General features: G+C 49.0%; 1 protein-coding gene across 2 annotated transcripts; it reads left to right on the forward strand.

The window, feature by feature from the left end:
* The first annotated feature begins 89 nt into the window (after nt 1–89).
* On the forward strand, nt 90–22976 carry DLST (dihydrolipoamide S-succinyltransferase). Of its 2 annotated transcripts, XM_019497125.2 has the most exons (16): nt 96–172; nt 3704–3816; nt 5929–5962; nt 6981–7029; nt 7468–7523; nt 12703–12777; nt 13372–13427; nt 13841–13952; nt 14715–14873; nt 15167–15240; nt 16004–16101; nt 18075–18205; nt 18978–19051; nt 19990–20073; nt 20972–21139; nt 21754–22976. In XM_019497125.2, exons 2-16 carry the CDS (start codon nt 3775–3777, stop codon nt 21886–21888), a joined length of 1347 nt encoding a protein of 448 aa, XP_019352670.1. In that variant the 5' UTR covers nt 96–172; nt 3704–3774; the 3' UTR covers nt 21889–22976. The 2 variants fall into 2 exon arrangements, with proteins under 2 accessions (XP_014466810.3, XP_019352670.1); XM_014611324.3 differs by lacking the exon at nt 3704–3816 and having other exon boundaries at nt 90–172.
* The last annotated feature ends 525 nt before the right edge of the window (nt 22977–23501 follow it).

Consider the following 23501-nt stretch of genomic DNA (forward strand, 5'->3'; position numbering starts at 1 on the left):
CGACCCTCCCGGCTCCCCCTGCGCTGAAGGGTGCTTGGTTCGGTCCGCTCCGTTTCCGGCCTGCCCGGGGCCTGTTTCCGGTGTTCGCCTTCACGTCGCCGCCGCCGCCGCGATGTTGCCGCTGCTGTCCCGGTCCCGCTGTCTGAGCCGGGCGCTCAATGCCCTGCGGCAGGTACGGGCGGGACGAGCCGAGCCGAGCCAAGCCACGCCACGGCACGGCACGGCACGGCACGGCATAGTCCTGTCAAGGGCACTGGGGTGGGGGCGGTGCCGCCACCAGAGACCCTCGGGTGGGCGGGAGGGACACAGCGCCCCGCCCCACCTCGCAAGGGCTCCTGCCGCCCTGGCACGTAGCGCTTCCCCGTAGCGGGGGGCAGGAGGGCCGGGACTGGGACTGGGCCTGAGGACGGGAGGAGCCGCCCGGGCGGCCGGGGCCGGGTCGGGGTCCTGAGGCCTGGTCGCGGCCTCGCCGCACCTGTGTTGGTAGCCGGCAGCGGGTCGGGTTGTCCGCCGGGTCCGTGTTCAGCACAACGCGGCTGCGCTGGGCACTGGCGCGACACGAGGAGCCGCAGCGCGCGCTCGGGCGTTGGACCGGCCTCGGCTTGTGCGGCCTGGCCCGGCACCGGGTTGGAAGAACAGGCGGGAGCTAGAAGGGGCCGGAGGCAGCGGAGCCGGGTGGGCAGGGGAAGCTCCTGCTGCACCTCCGCCCAGAAAAAAGTTGTGTTTAAAGTTTTCCCGGCCTGGAGCAGTGCAAAGGCTAGTTCTCGTTGTACTGGACTCACTCCCTGCTGCACTGCCAGCTGCGCTGGCAGCTGCTGGAGCAGCAGCATCCTGTTTCTCAAGATTTTTAGAGCTAGTTGATCTTGACCTGTCAATTACTTGGTGCCCACAGCTTGGCAAAGGGGCTGTTTTACTGTCTGCTCATCTCCCAACATTTTTTTTCCAATTCAAAACGAGCTAGTCCTTGAATTGACTTTGCTTGGGAACGAAAGCATTCTCTGCACCTGCAGAAGCAGCTCTTGCTGTCAAACTGGTTTATTTAACAGACTCCACCTCCACCTGCTTCAGCAGTGATTTCCACCCAGTCCTTGGTTTCTTGGTGCAACTTCAGTAGTCGCCATGTGCTATTCAGATGTTTTAAGCAACTTAAATTCTTTTAATAGATAAACATAAGTGTAGGCCTTAATATGTGGGTGGTCACAACTTGCAAAATTAATTTCAGACAGGCTTATATTTTAAAAATATTAAAATCAAAGAGTTTCTTAAGTATCTTTTTATTGGTATGCACCCTTCAGAGTGGTGGGTAGGACCCCAGGTAGAGAAGTGAAAACCAGAAGAACAAGCATAAAGTATTTTTACTGTACATAAAATGAGACTGTAAGTCAGTTGATTACATGCAGGGAGATGCATTGGGCTAGGAAGATAATTTTGGTTGTCATGTTGAATATAACAGAATGGGAAGAGACAGGCAGGTAGGGAGTTCAAGGAGAGGTGGTCACAGATAGGGTGACCATGATAATTTTATGGACAGGGTAAGGAAGTCTGGGATAGGGGGTGTAACCCCCCCCCCCCCACTTCAGCCTCAAGGCTCCCAGGAGCAGGGCTGGGCAGGATGGTGTGGAAGCCCACCTTTGGCCTTTATCCCCTTCTTGCAGAGGCTGGACCCAGCTGGGGGCACCCCCTGGGCTCCATAAGCCCATGCTGCGCAGCTGCACAATGCCTCCCAGCAGGCTGGGGCTGCAATCCCAGGACAGAGCCCAGAGCCATCCCCCCGCCCCCCAAACATGGGTCCCCAGCAGCCGGGAGGGCAGAGGGACCCCTCAGAAGCCCCCGCCTTCACCTGGAAGGCTGCTCCCTAGTCCTGAATCCATTGAGCTGCAAGCCATGAGTCTTTTGCCAAGTAGAGTCGGTCAGAAGCTGGGCACATGCGGGTGGGTTCACACCAGTCTGGGAGTTTTGCTTCAGTTTTCTCTAGAGAGCCCAGCCAGTGAGCTGCTCCGTAGTCTGAACTCTGCTGGGCTGTGAGCAGTCTTTTGCTCAATCAATAATCAATCAGGAGCTGGGCACATGCAAGCAGGTTCCTGCCAATCTAGGACTTTCACTTCAATTTTCTCCAACCCAGGACAACCTATGAAATCTGGGACTGTCCCAACCAATCCAGGATGTATGGTAACCCTAGTCATAGAGGTCTAGACAAGAGAATTGGAACATGGATGATGAGTTTTGAGAGTGGGGAAGAAGTATGATAAGTGAGGATATTTCTGGAGGTGGTTGAGAAAGAAATACCGGGATGTGAAAACAGGTCAAGCATGTGAACTTCAGAGTTGTGGCTTTGGGCAGCTGGGAGGGTAGCAAAGTCAGCAGGAATGGAGAAAGGGGGAAGCTTGGGTTTTGACACTCGCATGGTCAAGAGGTAGCGGGGCAGGCGCTACGAAGATTGGCTAAAGGGCCTGAACCTATTCAGCCTCCACAGGAGAAGGCTGAGGGGGGATCTGGTGGCTGTTTACAAACTCACCAGGGGGGACCAGTGGAAACTGGGGGAGGCTCTGTTCCCCCAGGCACTACTGGGGGTTACTAGGAATAACAGCCACAAATTGCTAGAGCAAATTGTTCAGGCTGGACATCAGGAGACATTACTTTACAGTTAGGGCTGCCAGGATCTGGAATGGACTCCCAGGTGAGGTAGTGCTCTGTCCTACCTTGGAGGTCTTCAAGAGGAGGCTGGACAGATATTTGGCTGGGGTGATGTGATCCTGGCACCCGTTCCTGCCCAGGGCAGGGGTTTGGACCTGATGATCTGTTTAGGTCCCTTCCAACCCTAAATACTATGATACTATGATGCTATGACATATATGAAGAAGAGAATTAAAACTCAAGAACTCTGTCCTGGAGGAAGAGAGTTGTGAGTCATCAAACTAGGAATCATGGGAGAGCATCAGTGGTGAGTGTGTGGGCAGAAGAGGACAGGACTGACATTTGCGATTTGGACTAGGAGAGGCAACCACTGAGGAAGTGGTTGCACAGGTAGGACTTCAGAAGTCTGCAGACAAGATGCTCTTCAAAAGGGGCATGTAGTTGACAGCAGGAGGATGACAGTGAGGCCTTTGGATTTCACTAGGCAGGGAAAAGTTAATGTATAATTTGTTTAGTGAGTGGAAGCAATCAAAGGGAGCTAAGGATGTTACCATGCTAGCAAACTAACAGTGTTCTCTATCTCTTTGGCTCTACTGCCTCAGTCCTATCTGACTCCTGTCTTTTTTTCCTACCCAATGTTACATATAAAAAACAGGCTGTACAAACCAATGAGGTGTATGAATACACTGAGTCTCTTGTGCAGCAGTGGGTTATTCAGGACCTGGCTATCAATGCAGTGACTTCTGTTCTAAGCAGTCCAAAGTCTGGCCCTTCCCACAGGGCTGATTTGCCCTAGTGTTCCTTCACCCTATCACTACCCCATCATGTCAGTGCCTATGATGTCCAGCCCTTAGATTATCTGCATCACTTGTTGACTGCAAAACTAATTTACATGCTGAATGTTTCTCTTCTCTCAATCTTCTTATTCAAACTGCCCCATGTTTCCAACAAAGCCTTGACTGGAATGATCTAGTTGGGATGGTCCTGCTTTGAGCACGGGGTTGGACTAGATGAGATGACCACCTGAGGTCCCTTCCGACCCTAATTTTCTATAATTCTATGTTTCTAGGGTTGAAGTAGAAATTCGCAAATGATGACAGTATGCCCATGCCCACCTCAGGAGTTATGTCTCCATAGAGAATGATTTCAAACGTGCTTCAAGGAGTGACAGTTCCCAAGCAGGTAGAGATTGGAGGCTGTGCATTAGGGTCACTTTGACCTTGGGCTGGTTCCAGCATGTTTGAACACTCTTGAGAAATCATGGGAGGCAGGGGGAGGAGTAGTAGGTTGATAATGAACTCTAGGGAGGTATTGGTCAATTTTTGTCAGTTGCTACTTTTTCCATGTTAAGGATGGTTCTTAAAGTATGCTCATGTTGGCATACTGGACCTGAAACTGCTGCTGCTGTTGCTGCTTCTTCAGCCTGTGAAGGTCCTTAACCACACCACTTCCTGAGGTTTAATGCCAGATGTCCCCAGGAAGAGATGTGGTCATAAGCAGATATGCTCTGTAAGTGGGATGTTTGCCATCTCCTCTACCAAGGCTATGTATATGAGTGCCATTTCCTGCATGCTAAAAATAAACTGGGAAGGGCTAGTAATATGTTTAGAGACCCTCACCATCTTATTTGTGCCTTCCTCTACTGTGTGACTACGTAGGAGAGCTTTCTCTTCTACCTTCCTCTCATGTAAGGCTTTAGTTTCTCAACCCTGGGGTTGTCTGACTACATGAAACAGTCTCTTGGTATGCCAGCTCTTAGATTTATAGCACTCCACAGAGACTGTGCTCCCATAGGAAGTGCTTTTTCTGTGGGTTTATTTTTCCCCAGACGTTCATTATTAGTTGGCTTCCCAGAGTGAGCCACATCCTAGCAGTGCGGGGGCTCCACAAACAAACATATCAGCCTGTTTTCCTTCCAGAAACTAGTACAGCATATCCTGTTTCCCCAGCAAGATGATGTCTGGTATGCTAGGATTTCCCCTGCCTCTTTACAAAGTACCCTAAAAAAAGCATCAGAAGGCTAAGTGAAATTAGCTCCCTACTGTACAATTGAATGAATAGCTAAAGAACCAGAGGACATGTGGCTGTAAATCATTTGGGAGTTTTAGTGCCCAAAAGGCGCAGTCAGTAGAGCTCCAGAACCCTAAATTGAGTTTCCTTGTGTTCCTCCAGTTTTTCACAAAGTCAAATGTTTTGTGTACATTCCATATTCTAAATAGTGTGTCCCTGCACTGTCTTTAGCATCATCCCTAACAGTTCCCTTTGTCTGATGTACATGAATTTTCAGAAGCACATACACAATGTGTTTCACAAATAAGTCCAAGATACCAGCTACAGCTGAGCTCTTAGTTCTGGCTGAAAGTGAAGGCAAGTTGTATATACAGGCTCTTTCCTCAGAAGTTGAGATTTAACCAAAGTAGGATTGTTTTTTCTTCCTGTATTGACTCGTGTACAGTGATACTTTGAATTGCCAAATAACATGTTCCACTCCAGAAAGAGTTATTGCAGTGTTGAGTAGCATATTACTTTTTACAACTGTTTGGTGCTCCTCCAGGTCAAAAGGTGTTGTGTAAGATACCTGTGAGATGGAGGATCTGGTATAACTGTCTCAAATTTTGCTTTTGGTTTGAAGTGTTGGACTGAGTTATAAACCTTCTCTTGACTTTGAGGATTAAGATGAAGGTCAGAAAAGGTGAAATTCTGCCCCATTGAAGTCAATAGGAGTCTTGCACTGACTTCACTAGAGCCAGGTTTTCATTCAACAGTTCTTTTAAACCCCCAAATTGCCTTTAAGTAAAATTGACACTGCAAATTGGAGCTGCAGAGGCTGTGGGACTCAACAGCTCCAGTGTGGAACTACTGCTTCCAACAGTCCTAACCTAACTACCCTTGGCCTTCTTGCACAGTGACAAACTCAAGGTGAGTGGGGCTTTCAGAAAACTGTCCCTTGTGTTCTTTTTATATCGGCATTCCCCTCCCACAGCAGCAGGAGCTGCAAGTAAAGCCAGGGATCAGAGTTTAATTCACTTGCTTCCAAGGTGCTTTTCTGTGGTAAAGAGTGTTGGAGTAGAGGGGTGGGGATGGAAAAGGGGACCTGAAAGTCTTTCGCCACTTCCTCTGCCTTGCAGATTGTGTTGTGCAATGAAGCAATATGCTTGAAATAGAGGCCTGTGAACACTGCCTTCCACTTCCTAATCTAGGCCAAAGCCTGGAGTATGGGAGATGGCAGAATCCCCTCTGGAGCTGGTTCTGCCTGTTGTTTGCAATGCTGATAGTCCCTCTTCTCTCTGACAGGGAAACTGCACTCTGGCAAGATGCTCTCTGTCTGGTGAGTCTTGTACTTGGAATTAACTTGTATTTTGTTTTTCATTTCAAACAATAGTCAAAGCAAGACAAACTAATCAGATTTGATGGTCACAATAAACTGGAGTAATTGAAGACAAGCCTCCATAAAGCTAATTGGTAAAGAAACAATAGGTTAAAAATTAAATTGGAAGGAAAACCAGCTGCATATTTCTGTGGAGACATTTGCTTAGTGAGAGTAAATTTTGTTTTCTGCTTCAGTGGGTAAATTTAATCCACCTCCTTAAGCATTGCCTAGCTGGAAATGGTTCTTCCTCCTGAGCTTGTGTATCTCTAAGGAAGTCTGTATGTTGTCAGACTCTTATACCTAGCCTCTCTAATTGAAGATCAAGCTGGAAACTTGCCCAGAACCCCTGAAAAGGCAAAGGGCAAAATTTTAATTTGGATAAGTCACCTAGTCTCCAGGGTCAAATCAGAGAACATGAGCATAGCAGGGCCTTCTGGTACTGCGTATTATTGAGGAGTTTTTTGGAAGGGAACACATTTCTCTTCCAGTAAATATTTCAGAAAGCAGCTTCCTTGGGAATGCTGCTGCACTGCTGGAATGGTATTTGTTTCCTTTCCTATTATTGCTGCTCCTGGGTTTCCTGTGAGAGTGTCTTGGAAGTAAATGGGTCCTTGCTGTGTCCTAATTTGAAACTTTTTGCTGCTAATACTGGACTGTTTGAGACTGTAACAGCCCCAAGCAGTGGTCATACCAGCAGGTTACTATGTTGGGAAATTTGGTTTGGCTTTATTTTTCTCTTTAATTGACTTTGCTTATTTTTCTGGCTTTGGGGAAGCTGCTGGTTTGTGTCTTTCCTTTTTAAAAGATCTGTATCCCAAGGGGCTGGTGTGGCAGGGGAAGGTGTTCCTTGGAAACATGCTTGGAAACATTTATCTGAGTTGTTTCCAACTGTATATGCTCTTGTTATCCTGCTGGGTGTGACTGGGTAGTTTAGAGGGTAACAAGGTTTTTCGTTTAAATGGTTTCTACCTTGCAGGTGTTCCTCGAGGCCAGGGGCTGGCTTGCGCCAACAGTAGGAAGTTTGTGTAAGTATCCATGGGAAAGTGGAGGTCTGCCGCAGCATGTCAGAGGGAGGAGCTGCTTTAGCCTTGATACCTAGTGGTGTCTGCTTTGTTGTCATTAAATCCTTATGATGCTCAGAACTGGCTTCAGCGAAATATGGGCACCCCAGCTTTTGTGGTCCAGGAACTACAGGGTGTTATGAAGAATGCTGCTGAGTTCTCCAAGTATAGTTGGCTGTTGAATTCCCTTTGGGTACCTCCATAAGATCTATACCACATAGACTAGCTTGAAAGTGACCCTTGGCTTTAGTGTATATGCATCATCTGGCAGCTGAACAACCTTCAAACCAGTTTTACAAGCCAGTGTAGAGTCTGTGCCTGGTCCAGTTTATATGGGAGATGTGGGTTGGCTACCCACAGAGAGCAAATTTATTCCCTTATGTGTTCTCTCTCTTTCTCCAGTGCAAACAACTCAAGTATCTTCGCTGTCCGTTACTTCAGAACCACTGCTGCATGTAGTAAGTAGCTATGTGTTGGGAACCACTGGGATTAACTGCTGTGCTCTCCCTTACTGGCATGTATCAGTGGTGGTCTGGTGTTGGGTGGTGGTAGGATTGCAAGGTGGATAAAAATCAACTATTTAAAAAAATAATAAATACAAAATCAGATTTTTTTATTTAAATTGGATTTTTTTAATTTAATCACTTTCTTTGTTAAGATGTTTTTTTTAAAAAACCCTATATTAAGATAGTTTTAATTTAGGATATGTTAAAGATCAAAGATGTCATCAAGGAATAAGGATTATAACTTCTAATGATACACTATTTGAGACAATATTTTCACATAGCCTTTTTAGAACAGTTTTATGAATAGGTCACAACAGGCAACGGACTATATTATGGGCCCAATCTTATAGGGTTCCCAGAGGCTCCTCTACAGATTAGTAAAGATTTAAAAAAAAATACTCTACCCAATGGGACTCAGTGCTCAGTCTAGAAGATCCCATTGGGTAGAGGTTTTGGGTTTTTTTTAATCTTTACTAATTTAATGGGCAGAAAACAATAACATCTGTTGTTTAGATCTTTACTAAATAGAATGCAATTTAACAAGGAGAAATGCAAAGTGCTGCACCTAGGGAGGAAAAATGTCTAGCACACCTACTGCCTAGGAAATGACCTGCTCGGTAGCACGGAAGTGGAAAGGGATCTCGGAGTCCTAGTGGAGTCTAAGATGAACATGAGCCGTCAGTGTGATGAAGTCATCAGCAAAGCTAACTGCACTTTATCATGCATCAGCAGATGCATGACAAACAGAACCAAGGAGGTGATACTTCCCCTCTATCCGGCGCTGGTCAGACCGCAGTTGGAATGCTGCGTGCAGTTTTGGGTGCCACACTTCAAGAGGGATGTGGATAACCTGGAGAGGGGCCAGAGAAAGGCCACTCATATGGTTAAGGGCTCGCAGGGCAAGCCCTATGAGGAGAGACTAGGGCACCTGGACCTCTTCAGCCGCCGCAAGAGAAGGTTGGGAGGCGACCTTGTGGCTGCCTATAAATTCATCTTGGGGGCACAGAAGGGAATTGGTGAGGCTCTGCTCACCAAGGCGCCCCTGGGGGTCACAAGAAATAATGGCCATAAGCTAGCAGAGAACAGATGTAGACTGGACATTAGGAAGAACTTCTTCACAGTTAGAGTGGCCAAAATCTGGAATGGGCTGCCAAGGGAGGTGGTGCTCTCCCCTACCTTGGGGGTCTTCAAGAGGAGGTTAGATAGGCATCTGGCTGGGGTCATCTGAACCCAGCACTCTTTCCTGGCTATGCAGGGGGTCGGACTTGTTGATCTATGGGGGTCTCTTCTGGCCCTAACATCTATGAATCTGTGTGAGGCTGAGGTTTAGTTTTCGAACTGTGGATTTGTGTCTCCAGAGATAAAATCCTTGTTACCACCAGTATATGGCAAGAGAATCATAGAAAGTTAGGGTTGGAAGGGACCTCAGGAGGTCATCTGGTCCAACCCCCTACTCAAAGCAGGACCATCCACAACTAGATCACCCCAGCCAAAGCTTTGTTTAGCCAGGTTTTGAAGACCTCCATGGATGGAACTCCCACCACCTCCCTGGGTAACCTGTTCCAGTGTTTTTACTACCCCCCTAGTGACAAAATTCTTCCTACTATCTAATCTAAACTTCCCTTGCTGCAACTTGAGATCATTGTTCCTTGTTTTGTCATCTGCCACTGCTGAGAACAGTCTAGCTCCATCCTCTTTCAAACCTTCCTTCAGGTAGTTGAAGTCCCATCTCAGTCTCCTGTTCTCTAAAATAAATAAACCCAGATCCCTCTGTCTTTTCTCATAAGTCATGTTCCCCAGCCCCCTCACCATTTTTGTTGCCCTCCACTGAACTCTTTCCAGTTTGTCCACATCCTTTCTGTAGTGGGGGGCCCAAAACTGAACAGTTTTCTTACGTAGCTGCAGAACTCCAGATGTGGCATCACCAGTGCTGAAGAGAGGGGAATAATTAAAAAGCTGTTGAAAAGCTTATTGTCCACTGTAACCCCAAGGTCCTTCCTTGCAGAGCCACTGCCCAGCCAGTCAGCCCCAGCCTGTACCAGTGCATGGGATTGTTCCGTCCTAATTGCAGGACTTTGCACTTGTCCTTGTTGAAGCTCATGTGATTCCTTTTGGCTCAATCCTCCAATTTGTCTAGGTCACTAGCGCTACCCTATAGCAAATCTACTATTTCTTCCCCTCCCCCCACCCCAGCTCGGTGTCATCTGCAAACTTGCTGAGGGTGCACTCTATGCCATGTTCTAGGTCGTTGATGAAGATATTGAACAAAACTGGCCCCAGGACTGACCCTTGGGGCACTCAACTTGATACCGGCTGCCAGCTACATATTGAGCCATTGATTACTACTCTTTGAGCCCAGTGCTCCAGACAGTTTTCTATCCACCTTACAGTCCGTTCATCTAGCCCGTACTTCCTTAGCTTGCCTGGGAGAATGTTGTGGGAGATGGTATTAAAAGCCTTGCTAAAATCAAAGTATGCTACATTGACTGGTCTCCCCGCATCCACAGAGCCAGTCATCTCATTATAGAAGGCAATCAGGTTGGTCAAGCATGACTTGCTCCTGGTGAATCCATGCTGATGGTTCCTAATCACCTTTTTGTCCTCGCAAGTGCTTAGAAATGGATTCCTTGAGGATCTGCTCCATGATTTTGCTAGGGACTGAGGTGAGGCTGACTGGTCTGTAGTTCCCTGGATCCTCCTTTTTCCCTTTCTTAATATGGGCACTATGTTTGCCCTTTTCCAATCATCTGGGACCTCTCCTGATTGCTAGAGGTACACATCTACACATTGGATTGGCACCGATATAAAGAAAATTGAGTGAATTGGCTTTTTTTTGCCTGATGTGACCAATAATGTCACTGGTAAATCCCCCATGCATGTGTGCAACCGCAGCGCAGCGCACAGGCAGCCAGGAGCACAGCCCCACAGCGTGAAGAGCAGCCAGGTTTGGCTGGTAAGTCTGTTGTGAGGGATGGGGCATGGGGGAGCAGATCGAGGCCCCAGCAGTGAGGGAGGGAGTGAGGCTGGGGCAGAGGCAGGCACTGCACAGACAGGGTGGGGCACAGGATGGAGCCACAAGCAGCTTGTGTGGTGGGGGGGACAGCTTCTGCCACTGTGTGCACCCCAGGAGGGCATGAGGGGGGCATGTGCCCCTGAATCTGCATGCAGGGAGAGGGCAGGCTGCTGCTGTGGGCGTAGGCTTGGGCTGGGCCCGGCGCTGGTGTCAGGTACTTCCCAGCAGGGGTTGGGCTTGGGCTGTGCTTGGGAAGGGTGGTGGTAGCACTGGGAGGAGATCTTAAGGGGACCACAGTAAATTTTGGGGTAGCTGCAGCCCCCCCCACCCCATGACCCATTCCCAGTGCCGCCATCCCAAGTGCAGTCTGACCCAGCCCCCAGCCAGGAAAGCCCAGTGCTGCCCCAGCCTGCAGCAGCAGTCTGCCCTTGCCCTGTGTGCAGATCTGGGGTCACACGCCCCCACCTGCCCTTCTGGGGTGTGCGCAGTGGCTGGAACCGCTCATGGCTCTGTCCTATACTCCACCCCCATTGTGCAGTGTCTGTCCCTGCCCCAGTCCCACTCCCTCATTGCAGGGACCTTGATCTGCCCCCACACCCCTTTCCTTGCTCCTTCCCCCACAACAAACTTACCAGCAGGACGCTGCTCTCCATGCTGTCTGGCTGCCTATTGGGATCGGCCAATACAGATAGCAGATTTTTAAGGAGTCATATCGGCCCCTAAATTCTCTATTGGTGCACCCTTACTAATTGTCATGAGTTTTCAAAGATGATGGCCAACGGCTCTGCAATCACATAGCCAACTCCCTCCGCACCCTCAGGTACATCCCATCGGCCCCAGGGACCCATACATGTCCATCTTTTCTCTGTAGTCCCTAACCTATTCTTTTACCACTGCGGGGAGGAGTTGAGCAGCCCTAACTGTGCTGCCCAGTGCAATAGTCTGGGAGTGGACCTTGCCTGTAAAAATTGAGGCAAAAAAGGCATTGAGCCACTTCAGCCTTTCCTGCATTCTCTGTTACAAGGTTGCCTCCCCCAGTCACTTTCTGTGATCCCCCCTTGCTAGTGACATACTTCTAGAAACCCTTCTTGTTACCCTTCACATCTCTTGCTAGCTGTAACTCCAGTTGCACAAGAAAGAGATGAGAGATAACAGGCCTGTTTACCTACCCATCAGCCCTGTTGTCTCTCTGGAAGTTTGTGTACAGAGTCAAGCCCTTACCTCTCTCTAAAAGTGCAAAGCTTCAAGAAGTTAAATGAATAAGAGGACTGGTGGGGGTGGAGTAGATCTGGGCAAGGAGGAGGAGTCTGGATATAAATGCAGGGAGGGAGGGGCAATAGAAACAAAAGAGAAACACTTGGAGCAGAAGATTCCAGAAGTCATGAGGGATACGTTTCTAAGTATAGTCTCTCCATTGATTTGAGATCTAGTGAGGGAGTTTGATAGAAGGGAAAACCTATCATGGCAGCAGGCTTGCCAGACTGTAAGAGAAAAGAAATCAAAGATGAGATGAAATCTAGAAGAAAGTGAAAAAAGCCCCAAGCTCATAACATATGACTGCAGCGCTCATTTGATGTCCTAATATGGCGTGGCAATATCCCCCAAATAGCCATGATTAATCTAGTGAATTAGAGTTGGTTCACCTTCCAGTGATTTCACAAACATGTGCTTCAGTTAGCTTTGGTAAATAAAACAACCAAATCATAATTCAGTTTTCTTATGTAGCTCAAAATTAATCTGAAAAATATCAAAATAAATCACTGTTTTAAAATATATAGTATGTACCTTCTAAAAATGAAATCTACATTTATTTCTTGAGTTGTGAATAATATGTATTAAGGTTTTATCAAACAAGAATGTGCTTTTTGTAGAAAACAATGAGTAAATTGAAGCTTCCTGACCATTGATTTAAATTGTGATTTAAGTCTTGATTTAAATCAAATCTACCCTGTAGAACTGTGTAACTTCCTGTCTGCTGGGAGCAGCTTGCTGCTATGCCTGACTGTCAGACATGTTGGCCAGCTTCCTGGCTTCATCTGACTCCTCTTGATTACCAGTTCTAGGGAATCCTAGTGGGCAGCATTTGTGTTTGTCACTCCATCCATGTCTCTCCCACAGGGAACGATGTGGTTACAGTGAACACTCCAGCATTTGCAGAGTCAGTCACAGAGGGAGATGTCAGGTGGGAAAAAGGTAAGAAGTGGCCCTCCTCTTGGGTTTTTGACACCATTAGTGGTTTGGTTTTCTACACTTTATTGTGCAGTCCTAGGAACAGGTTAGAGCTAGTTGGCTGAAGTCCTGCTGCTTAACATCCCTAAGACTGAGAGCATGACGCAGCTGCATGCTGACAACACTTCTACAAGCAGCATGAACTGTTGGTGCACCTCTGTCTGGCTACAGTTGCCACAGAAGCTGTCAGCGATTTCATATCCACGTGGCTTCACCATAGCAGCTGTGGTGGCAGGGGTGAAGTGCACCCTGGAAAGGCATCAGCTGCTTATGGGACCACAGCAAACATCAGAAAGCATGAATGTCTCTACACATGCCCTTTGCTGGGTGGCTGCATTCTCCTTTTACTCTGCAAGCAGAAAGAAGGGGGTTGCTTCTGCAAAGCAGCTGTGAGGTGAACACACAATTCCACTGGCAGAGCTATATAATGTAAACCAGGCTTCTTTAGCCTTACCCAGGTCTAGGGTATATAAATCCTGGGCTACTGGGAGACTGCTGTGGGTTAGGAATGGGGTCAGAGCACAGCTCTATGCTCACAGTGGTTCTTATATTGTTCAGCTGTTGGAGACACAGTGACAGAAGACGAAGTGGTGTGTGAGATTGAAACAGACAAGGTAGGAGTGTTCCATCCTGATTTATCTATTCCCCTCTTCTGGAGCATCCCAGAGGCCTTCTCTCTGGAGCTCTGTTCCAAAGCTGGCAGTCTCTGCAGAACACTGCGGAAAGAAATCAAGTAATCTTGCCTTTCTCTGTGTCTGTGGGAGCTGTGTTTCCTGTGTCATTGGTAGGGAGGCAGCTTCTTGTGTTCCAGCTCTGTTCTGTGCTGTGCCTTTGGAGCTGAGCAGAAGGATCAGGCTGCTTCTAACAGCTTGAAATACTTGGGGGTGGGGAGGGTGCCCACCTTCAAAGGGGCCTGAGACGCATCTCCACATGCTGTCTCTCTCCCATGAAAGGAGATGGTCTTCTGCTTAAATATCTGTTCTGCTTCCAGTGGTCAAAGGGGAGGTTGTTTGTTTCTTTCCTGCAGACATCGGTGCAGGTCCCAGCCCCAGCAGCTGGTGTGATTGAGGCTCTTCTGGTACCTGATGGTGGGAAAGTAGAAGGAGGGACCCCTCTATTCAAACTCAGGAAAACTGGAGGTATGTCAGGGGTCATGTAATTAGGTAGGGTTTCCTGTTCTCCCCAGTCTTCTACTAGAGACAGAGTAGAGCATTTAAAATCCTCTTGCCTCCTTGGTAGGAGCTTATTTATACCTTCGCCTCTGGCATTCAAAGGAAGAGTGTAAGACTGTATAGCAGTCCCTGTTGAAATGTAACAAGGTGCTGCACAATGCAGTGGTTGTTCTCTCAACTGCCTTGTCTCTTCCAGCAGGGGAGAGTGGAAATAAAGCAATGAGAATGGAGAGAGAGGACCCAGGATTAGGGAGTCTCTGTGGTGTAGGGAGTCTCTTGTGATGTGTGCGCACGAGTTGGTGTTGGGGGGAGACCTGGGATATAAAGTACAGATTGTTTCTTTTCCATTCTCCGGGCCTAGTGGTATTTCTGTCACCTCCCCCTCCAATCTTTAAACAAGGCCCAGAGCATTCAAGTAGGGTACAAGAAGCAAATCTGGGTAGGATAAAAAAACACAACTAAACCATGGAACAGCCTGCCCTTGGTGGATGGGAGCTAAATGTGTGAGGCCTTGGCTTCACCCTGTGCCCCAGGTATCACTGACTGACAGGGACATCTCTGTGCTACTGAAATGCACTTGGAGAGTCCAAAGGATAGATGTGGATATTTTCCATTAGGCTGGGCATTGAAGAGGAGAGCTTGCTGGGATGGGGATCCCTGAGATGGAGACTTTCAGCTGTTGCAGCATGTAACTTGCGCTTATAAGCATTATTCCTCCCTGTCTTTCAGCTGCTCCTGCCAAGGCCACACCAGCAGCAGCCCCTTCTGCTGCTGCAGCCCCTGCACCTGAACCTGTGGCAGCTGCTGTTGCTCCTCCTGCAGCACCAATCCCTACTGCAATGCCACCAGTGCCACCTGTTTCAACCCAGCCCATTGAGAGCAAGCCGGGTGAGACTACAGCCCCTCCAGCTTTCCTAGTGTATGCCTTACCTTCCTGTGGAAGAGGGAAGAAAACTAAAATGCAGTAAACCAACCTTAGAAGTAGAGTTAGAGGTTTCTCTTCCTTAATGCCCTGTATGTACCAAGCATGAGACTTCTAGTTCAGCTCAACGCCTGACCTCCCCTCAGTAGCAGTCCGAGGCTTGCTTCTACATGTCTCACTGAACAAAGGGCCTCCATCAAGCTGTCATAGGCCAGGACCTGTTCTTCAGATTCCTTTGACACATTTTCTTTGGTCTCAGTTTCTTCAGTGAAGCCGACTGCAGCTCCTGCTGTGGAACCAGGACCCAGCAAAGGTGCCAGATCGGAGCATAGGGTAAGCTTCAGGGGACCCGGCTGTTGGAATGGCTTTCATTGCTTAGTGATAAAGTATAGTCTGGACATGCTTACACCCCAGTACATTGGGAGACTGTTCCTACAAATCAGGCAGTGACTGTTGTGGGTGGACAAACTTTACAACCCAAGTGCTCCATGTAGCCTGTGCACATAAAGGAGTGGGACTCGGGAAGAGCCTGCTTGCAGCTCCCAGGGAAGAACAGGCTCTAGGACAGGAAGACAGAATGTGGTGTCTCACTCCTAGGTGATGGCTGAGTGTGGGTGCTTGCTTGTGCTATCCAGGAGTCCTTAGCAGTGAAGCTGGTGCGGCTGCTGCAGCCAGGTCCACTGGTGCCAAACCTCAAGGGAATGTGGGTGAGCAGCCCACACAATAATTTCAGTCCCAAGAGCATTGTTGGTCTGTGGCTTTCCTAGCAGTTGACTATTCTCACGCTAGCCCAGTCGTTGCCCAGCTTTCGGAACTTTCCCTTCAGCAGAGCTGCAAGTGGGGTTTGGTTCTGACCCACCTCCTGCCTTTGACACGCTTCAGTGTTTTGTTTTTCAACCAAACCATTTCCTGATCTGAGAAGCCTCTAGTGAGCTTGCAGCAGCTTTCCAGGCCTGTTGTTTCCTTCAGCACTTGGGCAGCTTGGCCCACAGCACAGGCTGCTACACTTAGCAGGCACAGGAAAGCCACAGTGCCCTCGTTCTGTCCTCCCTGCCAAACCTAAGGCTGCTTTTGCTCACGGTCTCTTTGATTTCAGGTGAAAATGAACAGGATGCGTCAGCGCATTGCTCAGCGCCTGAAAGAGGCTCAGAACACTTGTGCCATGCTGACCACCTTTAATGAAATTGATATGAGGTGAGGACCATGCCCTTTCCTCTGCCCAAACAGGTTGGGGCCTGCCCCCAGTGCACAGCTGGGCAAGAAAGTCCATGCAGCTCAGGCACATTGTAACAAAACCATGCCCATCTGTGCAATTCCCTTGAGGCATGGCCATCCTACTGTCCCATCATGAGGTGTGCATAGCTTGCTAAAAGTCCTTAGGCTCCAATATAGAGAACTTTTATTGTGTCTGTTCTTCAGAGCTGTTCTTGGTTGGGGACCTGGTGATATATAGCAGTAAAAGCTAGAACAGCTTATGTTCTTGCTTGTCGTGAAATTTTGAAGGCAGCATCAGCTCTGTTTTCACCCTCCAGGTGCCTACCTTGGAGGCAGGGATGTGTGATTGTTTGACTGCAGGTGGTGTCCATGAGGTAGCTCATCCTCCAGGCCTAGATACCACCCCCCATCCTCCTCCCCCAACTGAGCCCTGCACAATGATATGGTTCTGGCTGTCTTACAGCACAGGTTTCTAAGATGGTCTAACAACCCTCCCCCATCCCTGTGCTCTGCTTTTGTGAGGGTCTCTAGGCTCAAGGGCTTGCATGGACTGACTGAGTGCACTAATGGGTTTGGAGGGTGGTCAGCTTATGTTACAGTGCATTAAGGGAAATTGTGCCCAAATCAAATTGCTCTGTGAAATCCTACTCTGCTCCTTAAGACAAAACATGTAAATATTTGGGTCTCGGAACAATAAGGTTGGCAAAATAGTCTTGATTGGAGGGGAAGTGCTGCAGCTTTATCTCCTCTCAGAGGCTCATCGAGGTGTCGCTTTACGCTGGCCTCGGGTTCTCGTTGCAGCCAGTAATCTGTTTTGGATTGATCTCCCATCCAGTCGTATGCCATGCTGCCGACTCGCAAGGGTCTGCACTGAAGCCTCTTGCTCCCTACTGGGGTCAGCGTCTGAAAGGAGGAAGCTATAATGAGCAGGTTTCACAGCAAACCTCCTCTTCATTTCTGCAGCCCTTGTGTCTTGGGAGGCACTAATGTCTCTGGGCCGTAATCCTAGCCCTAAACAAGGTTAAGCGCAGGAAAACAAGCATTCTAAACCCATTGGGCCCCCTCCCCTTCCTAAAACTGCCTCATTAAAGGCACCAGCCAGGGTGGGGGGAAGGGCAGAATTATACAATTCCACAACCTCTGGTATTGTCCCAGAATGGGCAGAGCCAAAGCCAGGCAGTTTTGTTTAATTTGTGCACCTTGCCTTAATTCCAGCTAACAAAAATACCAGGAATGGCTGTTTCCTCCTCTCTGATCCTGGATGGAGTGGAACAGATGCTGGGCTACCTGCTTAGCTCACCTCCATAACCATCTGGGAGGTGGGGTGGGGAGGACCCAGTGTTGTATACTTGCACCCTGGCAGCCCTCAAGCCTGTGCTGAGTCCCAGTACACTTGGCACACTGATGCTGGCTGGGGTCCCAGGACACAAGGGTTGAAGCTCCTGTTGCCCTGCTCGCTTTAAGTCTTCTCTGCTGCCTAGTCTGCCATTCTTGCAGTGATATCAAGGCAGTCCTGGGCAAAAAGGCAAATAGCTCCTTTGTAACTGCTGCCCTGAACATCAGACAGAGGGGCTGTGACCCTAGGGGCTCAGCAGTGGTCTCTGCAACACCAGACCTGGAACATCGTATATTCCTGTTCTTGCTTCCCTTCCAGACAGTGTCCTTGGTATTGAGCAGAGCTGAGCTGTTTCACCGTCTTATTGGATTTGTGGCTCTGGGGCAATTCCTAACACACACTCTCCAACAGCCAAAAGTAACCCTGTCTACTGAGCTTGGGAGAATTTTTCAGCAGATTGTGAATAGAGGGGCTGTTGTAGGTCTATCAGACTCCCATGGAGATTTGTTGGCCCACGGGTAACACAGGAAGTCTGGCAGCTGTGTAGCACATAAATAACTTCCTCTTCCCAGCACAGAAGTGAGGGGTGGTAATGTTCTTGTGGTGGGTCTTGCAGTAACATTCAGGAGATGCGAGCCCGGCACAGAGACTCCTTCCTGAAGAAGCACAACATGAAACTCGGCTTTATGTCAGCCTTTGTGAAAGCAACAGCCTTTGCCCTGCAAGATCAGCCTGTTGTGAATGCAGGTGAGTGACAGCCCCTCCTAGTAGCATGCAGAGATCTGATACTATGCTTCAGGCTATATGCTTCAGAAGCCCCTAGGTAGATAAAAAGGTTCTAGAGTTTTTAAAACACGTGAGGAATGGAGAAGGAAAAGGCCAGTAGTGGAGGGACATAGCTGGGCACCCAGGACACAGGAGCATTGCCGACTTCTGGTTACCACGCAGTTGTGATCATGTGGCTGCCAGCAGCAGCCATGTGATTTCATCCCTTCCCCCTGTCGTTGCCTGTGGCAGTTGCCCCATTTGCCCCACCCTGGTTAGGTCACTGGAGAAGGCTGAAGGCTGATCTTGCTGGTGTGCTAGGAGGGCCCCTTCACCACAATCCCAGCCTGGGCTTTCAGGACTGACTGAGTGGGAACAGGGTGTATTAATATGTGTCGCTTAGCTTGTCCAGAGGCCCAATCCTTCTGTATCCCATTGGGATGACTGTCATCCTTTGGCAGCAGTCAAGCACTTGGGGAGATATGTGGCAAAGAATTGTGGGCCAAGGAACACACGGGTTTGTAAGCATGTTTCATAAGAGGGTCACCAAATCTGTGCAGCTCCCTTTGTCTCCAGCCACCTTCTTTTCTGTGCTGCTATAAAGGGTTGGACCCCTCTGCTGGAGCTACATTTTAAAGCATAGGAACTAGAGATGGGCAAGTTGCTATCTGTCTGTGGCAGGGTTTATTTTGCTTGCAGAGTTCTGGGTCTCAGATTCTCTGTGTAACACTGACTCCTTTCCTGTCTCTCCTAGTGATTGATGACACAACCAAAGAGATTGTGTACAGGGACTATGTGGATATCAGCGTTGCTGTGGCAACTCCTAGGGTAGGCAATGGGGGCTCTCTTCCCTGGCCCAGCTTGCAGCCCAGGTCCTGTTGGGGGGATATAGTTAACTACATGGCTAAGTCCTGGCTCTCTAGTGTGCTAGCTATTCCAGTGAAACTCTGGTGCCCCAACCAAACTGCCTGGCCTGACAGTAGGGGTTAGGAAATGTTATTTGCCACTCTCCTCATCCCCAGAAGAGAGATTAAAGGTCACCCCAGATCTTGTGGGTTAACAGGAGAGGCCAGACTGCCTTGGCCTCACTGAAGTGGGCCCACCAGGCCATGAGGTAGAAGAAACTGTATTCTGGCTGCATGTTTAGAGATGAGCCTTCAGATGCAAGAGAAAGGCAGAAAACTGCCTCACCACACTGTACTTCATCACTACTTCTGTAAACCCAGATGCTGTCACTTCAGAAATAGCTGTCCTTGAGCAGGGCATGCCACAGATCCCAGGTATGAAAAGAAAGGATGGAGAATGTTGCAGCACATCTTTATAGATCAGGAAGCAAAGTGGCAGTGGGTGCTCTGGACTCTCCCAGGATCTGAGATGAGTACGCACCCTGCCTTTCTCCTCATGTTACCAGCTCTCCTGTCCAGGAGGGCAGGAGGTGAAGTTGGCTCCCCTTTGCACCTCACCCCCCTCGTTTTGAAGATAAAGTTGGGATCCAGGCAGGTTGAAGTGTCCATACTCCTGTCACATAAGTCACTAGTTTAAACCACCAGCCTGTCTTAACTCAGCATCTTGTCTTCTTGCCTCATGCCCTGGGCTACATTGCTGGGTATCCAGCCTTTGGCAGAAGATGGGTCTCTACATTCTCCATTCTGCTATGCTGTAAGCAAAGAGTAGTGACTACTTTCACAAAAGCAGGTGGCCCCAGCCTTAGGTAAAGTGTTCACTGCTGCATTGGACTTTCTGAATTAGGTTGTCTGCCCCCACAGGGTCTCGTGGTCCCCGTCATCAGGAATGTAGAAACTATGAACTTTGCTGACATTGAGCGAACCATCAATGAGTTGGGAGAGAAGGTAATGAAAGATGGAGTTGGGGCTGGAGGGCATGTGCTGGGTATATAGTTTTAGCCAGGAGGACAAAAAGGAAAGGAACGAGAAGCTGACAGTCTTCCAGAGGGAAGTTAATTTCTGGCAGGGACTTCTGAGTGGATACATGTGGATTGGTCTCTGGCCCTTCAACTTTTTGCTTGACTTAAACACCTCTGGTGTTGTACCTGCCTTAGCTCTGATCATACTTTATGGGCAGCCCCTTCTAAAACAACACAGATTTGGACTCCTCGGAGCCACTGCTCCCCTTGCCTTTGAGACTGAGGCCTATTTTCCTCTCCTGGGACATAATTCCCTAGACCAGCCTGCAATCAAAGCAGGTTCTCTGAATTAAGGGAAGAGAATCCCATCTCCAGAACAAATGGTGGATCTCCCTGCAAGTAAGTGCAGATGGGGATAGAGCCTGTTTATTTTCTGCTCTCGTTAGTGACTATCGGTCCCTTGAGTGCATCAGTCTTGGCTCAGAGTCAGCTGATGTACAGATGGACCCCACCTCCCTGAGTACCCAAGACCTGATCACAGTTGTGACCATATTGAAAGCTGGCAGTTCAGTGCCTCCTTTGCATAATGACTCCTCTTCTACTAGCGATGATTGTAATTTGTTGTTACCTCTTCTCAACCAGTTGCCTGTTTCACAGGGGTGAAACATTAGCCCTAAAGTCAGGTGTCTCTCACTAGCCCTTAAATTTAAAGGGATATGTTTTCTAGTAATTCCATCCAAATGTCTGCATCTGTCTCTCATTAAGAAGGATGCAGAGAGAACAGGTCTCGACTGAGAACATAGGGAACATATTGACAGATCTGCATCCCTTGCCCTGTGTGACTTCAGTCTAAGCAATTTTCTAAGATTGTGTTCTTGTTTTAGGCCCGAAAAAATGAACTGGCCATTGAAGACATGGATGGCGGCACCTTCACTATCAGTAATGGAGGAGTCTTTGGGTCGCTCTTTGGGACACCCATCATCAACCCCCCTCAGTCTGCCATACTAGGAATGCATGCCATTGTTGACAGGCCTGTTGCTGTTGGAGGCAAAGTAGGTGCAGCTGTGTGGAAAGTTTGACCTGAGCAGAAGTGAAGGGTTCTGTGGTGGGAGGGACCCTGGCAGCAGCAGCCTCTCAAAATGAGTATCAAAATGAGCTGCAAGCTGGGCAGCAGTCCTCCTCCCAGAAGCTTGTTGTGTACTGACTTGCAGGGAAGAATGGTGCTCAGACCTTTTGTGGGTTCCTGCTTGTGAAGCTAACAGTGCTGATCTAGTGATGTCCAGAGGATAGGTGCATGGCTTCCCTCTTCTCCCTGTGGCTGGAGAGCTGGGAAGCAGATGGAGCAGAAGTATCCAGGGGTTGCTGGAAGGATATCAGGTGTGCCGCTCATGCTGCAGGGAGAGGGCAGCTGCAATCTCAGGGTAGAGTTGAGGTCCCTAGAGAGACAGAGGGACAGCATGCTCCCATGTCTTGTACAGACCCACCCAGAGCCTAGTGCTTAATTATCGTAGAGATTGCAGTGCTGAGCCATGTCTGCCTACTAGGCTGACCCCTCTGGGAGAGGCCTGTGCCTTGCTATGCCCCAGGAAAAGCAGTTTCCTTCCCCTCTGTGCTGGAAGTCTGCGAAGGGAGGGTAGAGCTCTCACTCCCTACTTCTCTTCTGTAGGTCGAGGTGCGGCCCATGATGTTTGTGGCATTGACGTACGATCACCGGCTAATTGATGGCAGAGAGGCAGTGACTTTCCTGCGCAAGATCAAGGCAGCAGTGGAGGATCCCCGTGTGCTGCTGCTGGATCTCTAGAGCAGCTGCACCCCCGTACGACCCAAGCAGGGCAGGGACGCAGCACCAGCACGGGCAATAACAGGCATTCAGGGATTGGCAGGGGCTCTCCAGTCTCCCTCCCTCCCCTGTGGCTGGAGGCATCTTAGAGGGAACCTTGAGTGTAGCTCCTACCTCCTTGTCTACCTGCTAGGGCTGCCACAGAGAGCAAACTACCAAATATCGTGAGCTTCCCAGTACCACTTCTGTAGTCTCCCCCACCCCCCCAGCACCCACGTAATCGCCTCCAGCCTGACCCAGCAGATGGGAACAGAACCTGCTGGTGATGGCAGTGCTAGGCTGCCCTTTCCTCACTGTCCCTCTGCTGGTTCAGCTTTACTTCTCAGTGCTGAAGTGACTGAGAGTGAAGGGAAAGAGGTTACTGCTTTACAATGTACAGGGACACAGCATCTCCCACTGGTCTGCCCTGCCAAGTCAGTGTGGGGTCCCCACACTGTCTTAGGCAGGTTTGGATCATATTTCTGTTCTGCTCTGGTGATTGGAGCCATGCTGTGGTGCTTGCAGGGGGCCTTGCCATCTTGGTTAAAGGCACCCATTAGGACTTGGGCTCCTGTTCCCTCTCTGGTTGTGCTGTCCCCTCCCTCTGAGGCTTCATTGTATTCTAGCCTGGTCTCTCTGATGCAAGATGTCTGTCCATCCTGGGCTTTTAATACCTACCAGGACTAGTGACCACCACCTGCACAGGTAGCTCCATCCCTCAGTCCACTACCTACCAGTGGTTCTGATTATATAAACAGCCCTTGCATCTGTCCTTGAATGATTACAGCCCAGTATTGATGAATGAAACTGTTGACTCCCTGTGTACAAGGGCCTGGCTTGCCCTGTGCCATGAGACTGTCGGGGGCAGGGCCAAGTCCCCAAGAAAAAATGCGTATCCTAGCCCAAAGCTGCTGGTTTGATGGGGGGATGGGGGTGGAGGGGAAGGGGGAGGAAATACCTTTAGTCCAATAGCACGCACATGTATTGGTGAGTGAGGGGGTTGCTAGTGCCTGCAGGGTCTATTACTCCTACCCTCTACACAGAACTTGTAATTAAAGTATTTAACTCAACGGATTAAGTGAAATAAGTGGGAAGTGATGAAAAGGTGGGGAGTGTTTGGGGTTGGGGAGAGGAACAGGAGTTCAGCACTGGGGTGGAGCTTCCATGGTACTGGAACAGCTCACAGCATGAGCAGAAGAGAGCTGTCCTCAGGGTGGGCTCTGTGGTGGGCCCTCCCCTGGACATCTGCTGCCATTGTGGCCTGAAACTTTTTTTCTCCTGCCTGAACTCTGCACTCAAGGGAACTGGTTCACTAAACCTCTTCCCTGCTGTTGGTGGAGGGTGTCTCTAGCTGTTAGGTTGAAGTTACGTCACTTCTGTCCTCTCAGGCACTGAGGTTTTTTTCAGGCACTGAGTTCTGCTTGCTGCCTTCTTTGAAGTATTTGCCCTTATTTTTCCCTGGTTTTTTGTTTTGTTTTTCGCTATGGCAGGGCCACAGCTTTACCTTCTCTGTATGGGAGTGAGGGATGGAGGAAATTGGTTTGATTCTATTATGGTCATTAATAGGGGGCTGAGACCTCCCATCTGTTTAATCC

Source organism: Alligator mississippiensis, chromosome 2, assembly GCF_030867095.1.
Source record: "Alligator mississippiensis isolate rAllMis1 chromosome 2, rAllMis1, whole genome shotgun sequence".
Lineage (NCBI taxonomy): Eukaryota > Metazoa > Chordata > Crocodylia > Alligatoridae > Alligator > Alligator mississippiensis.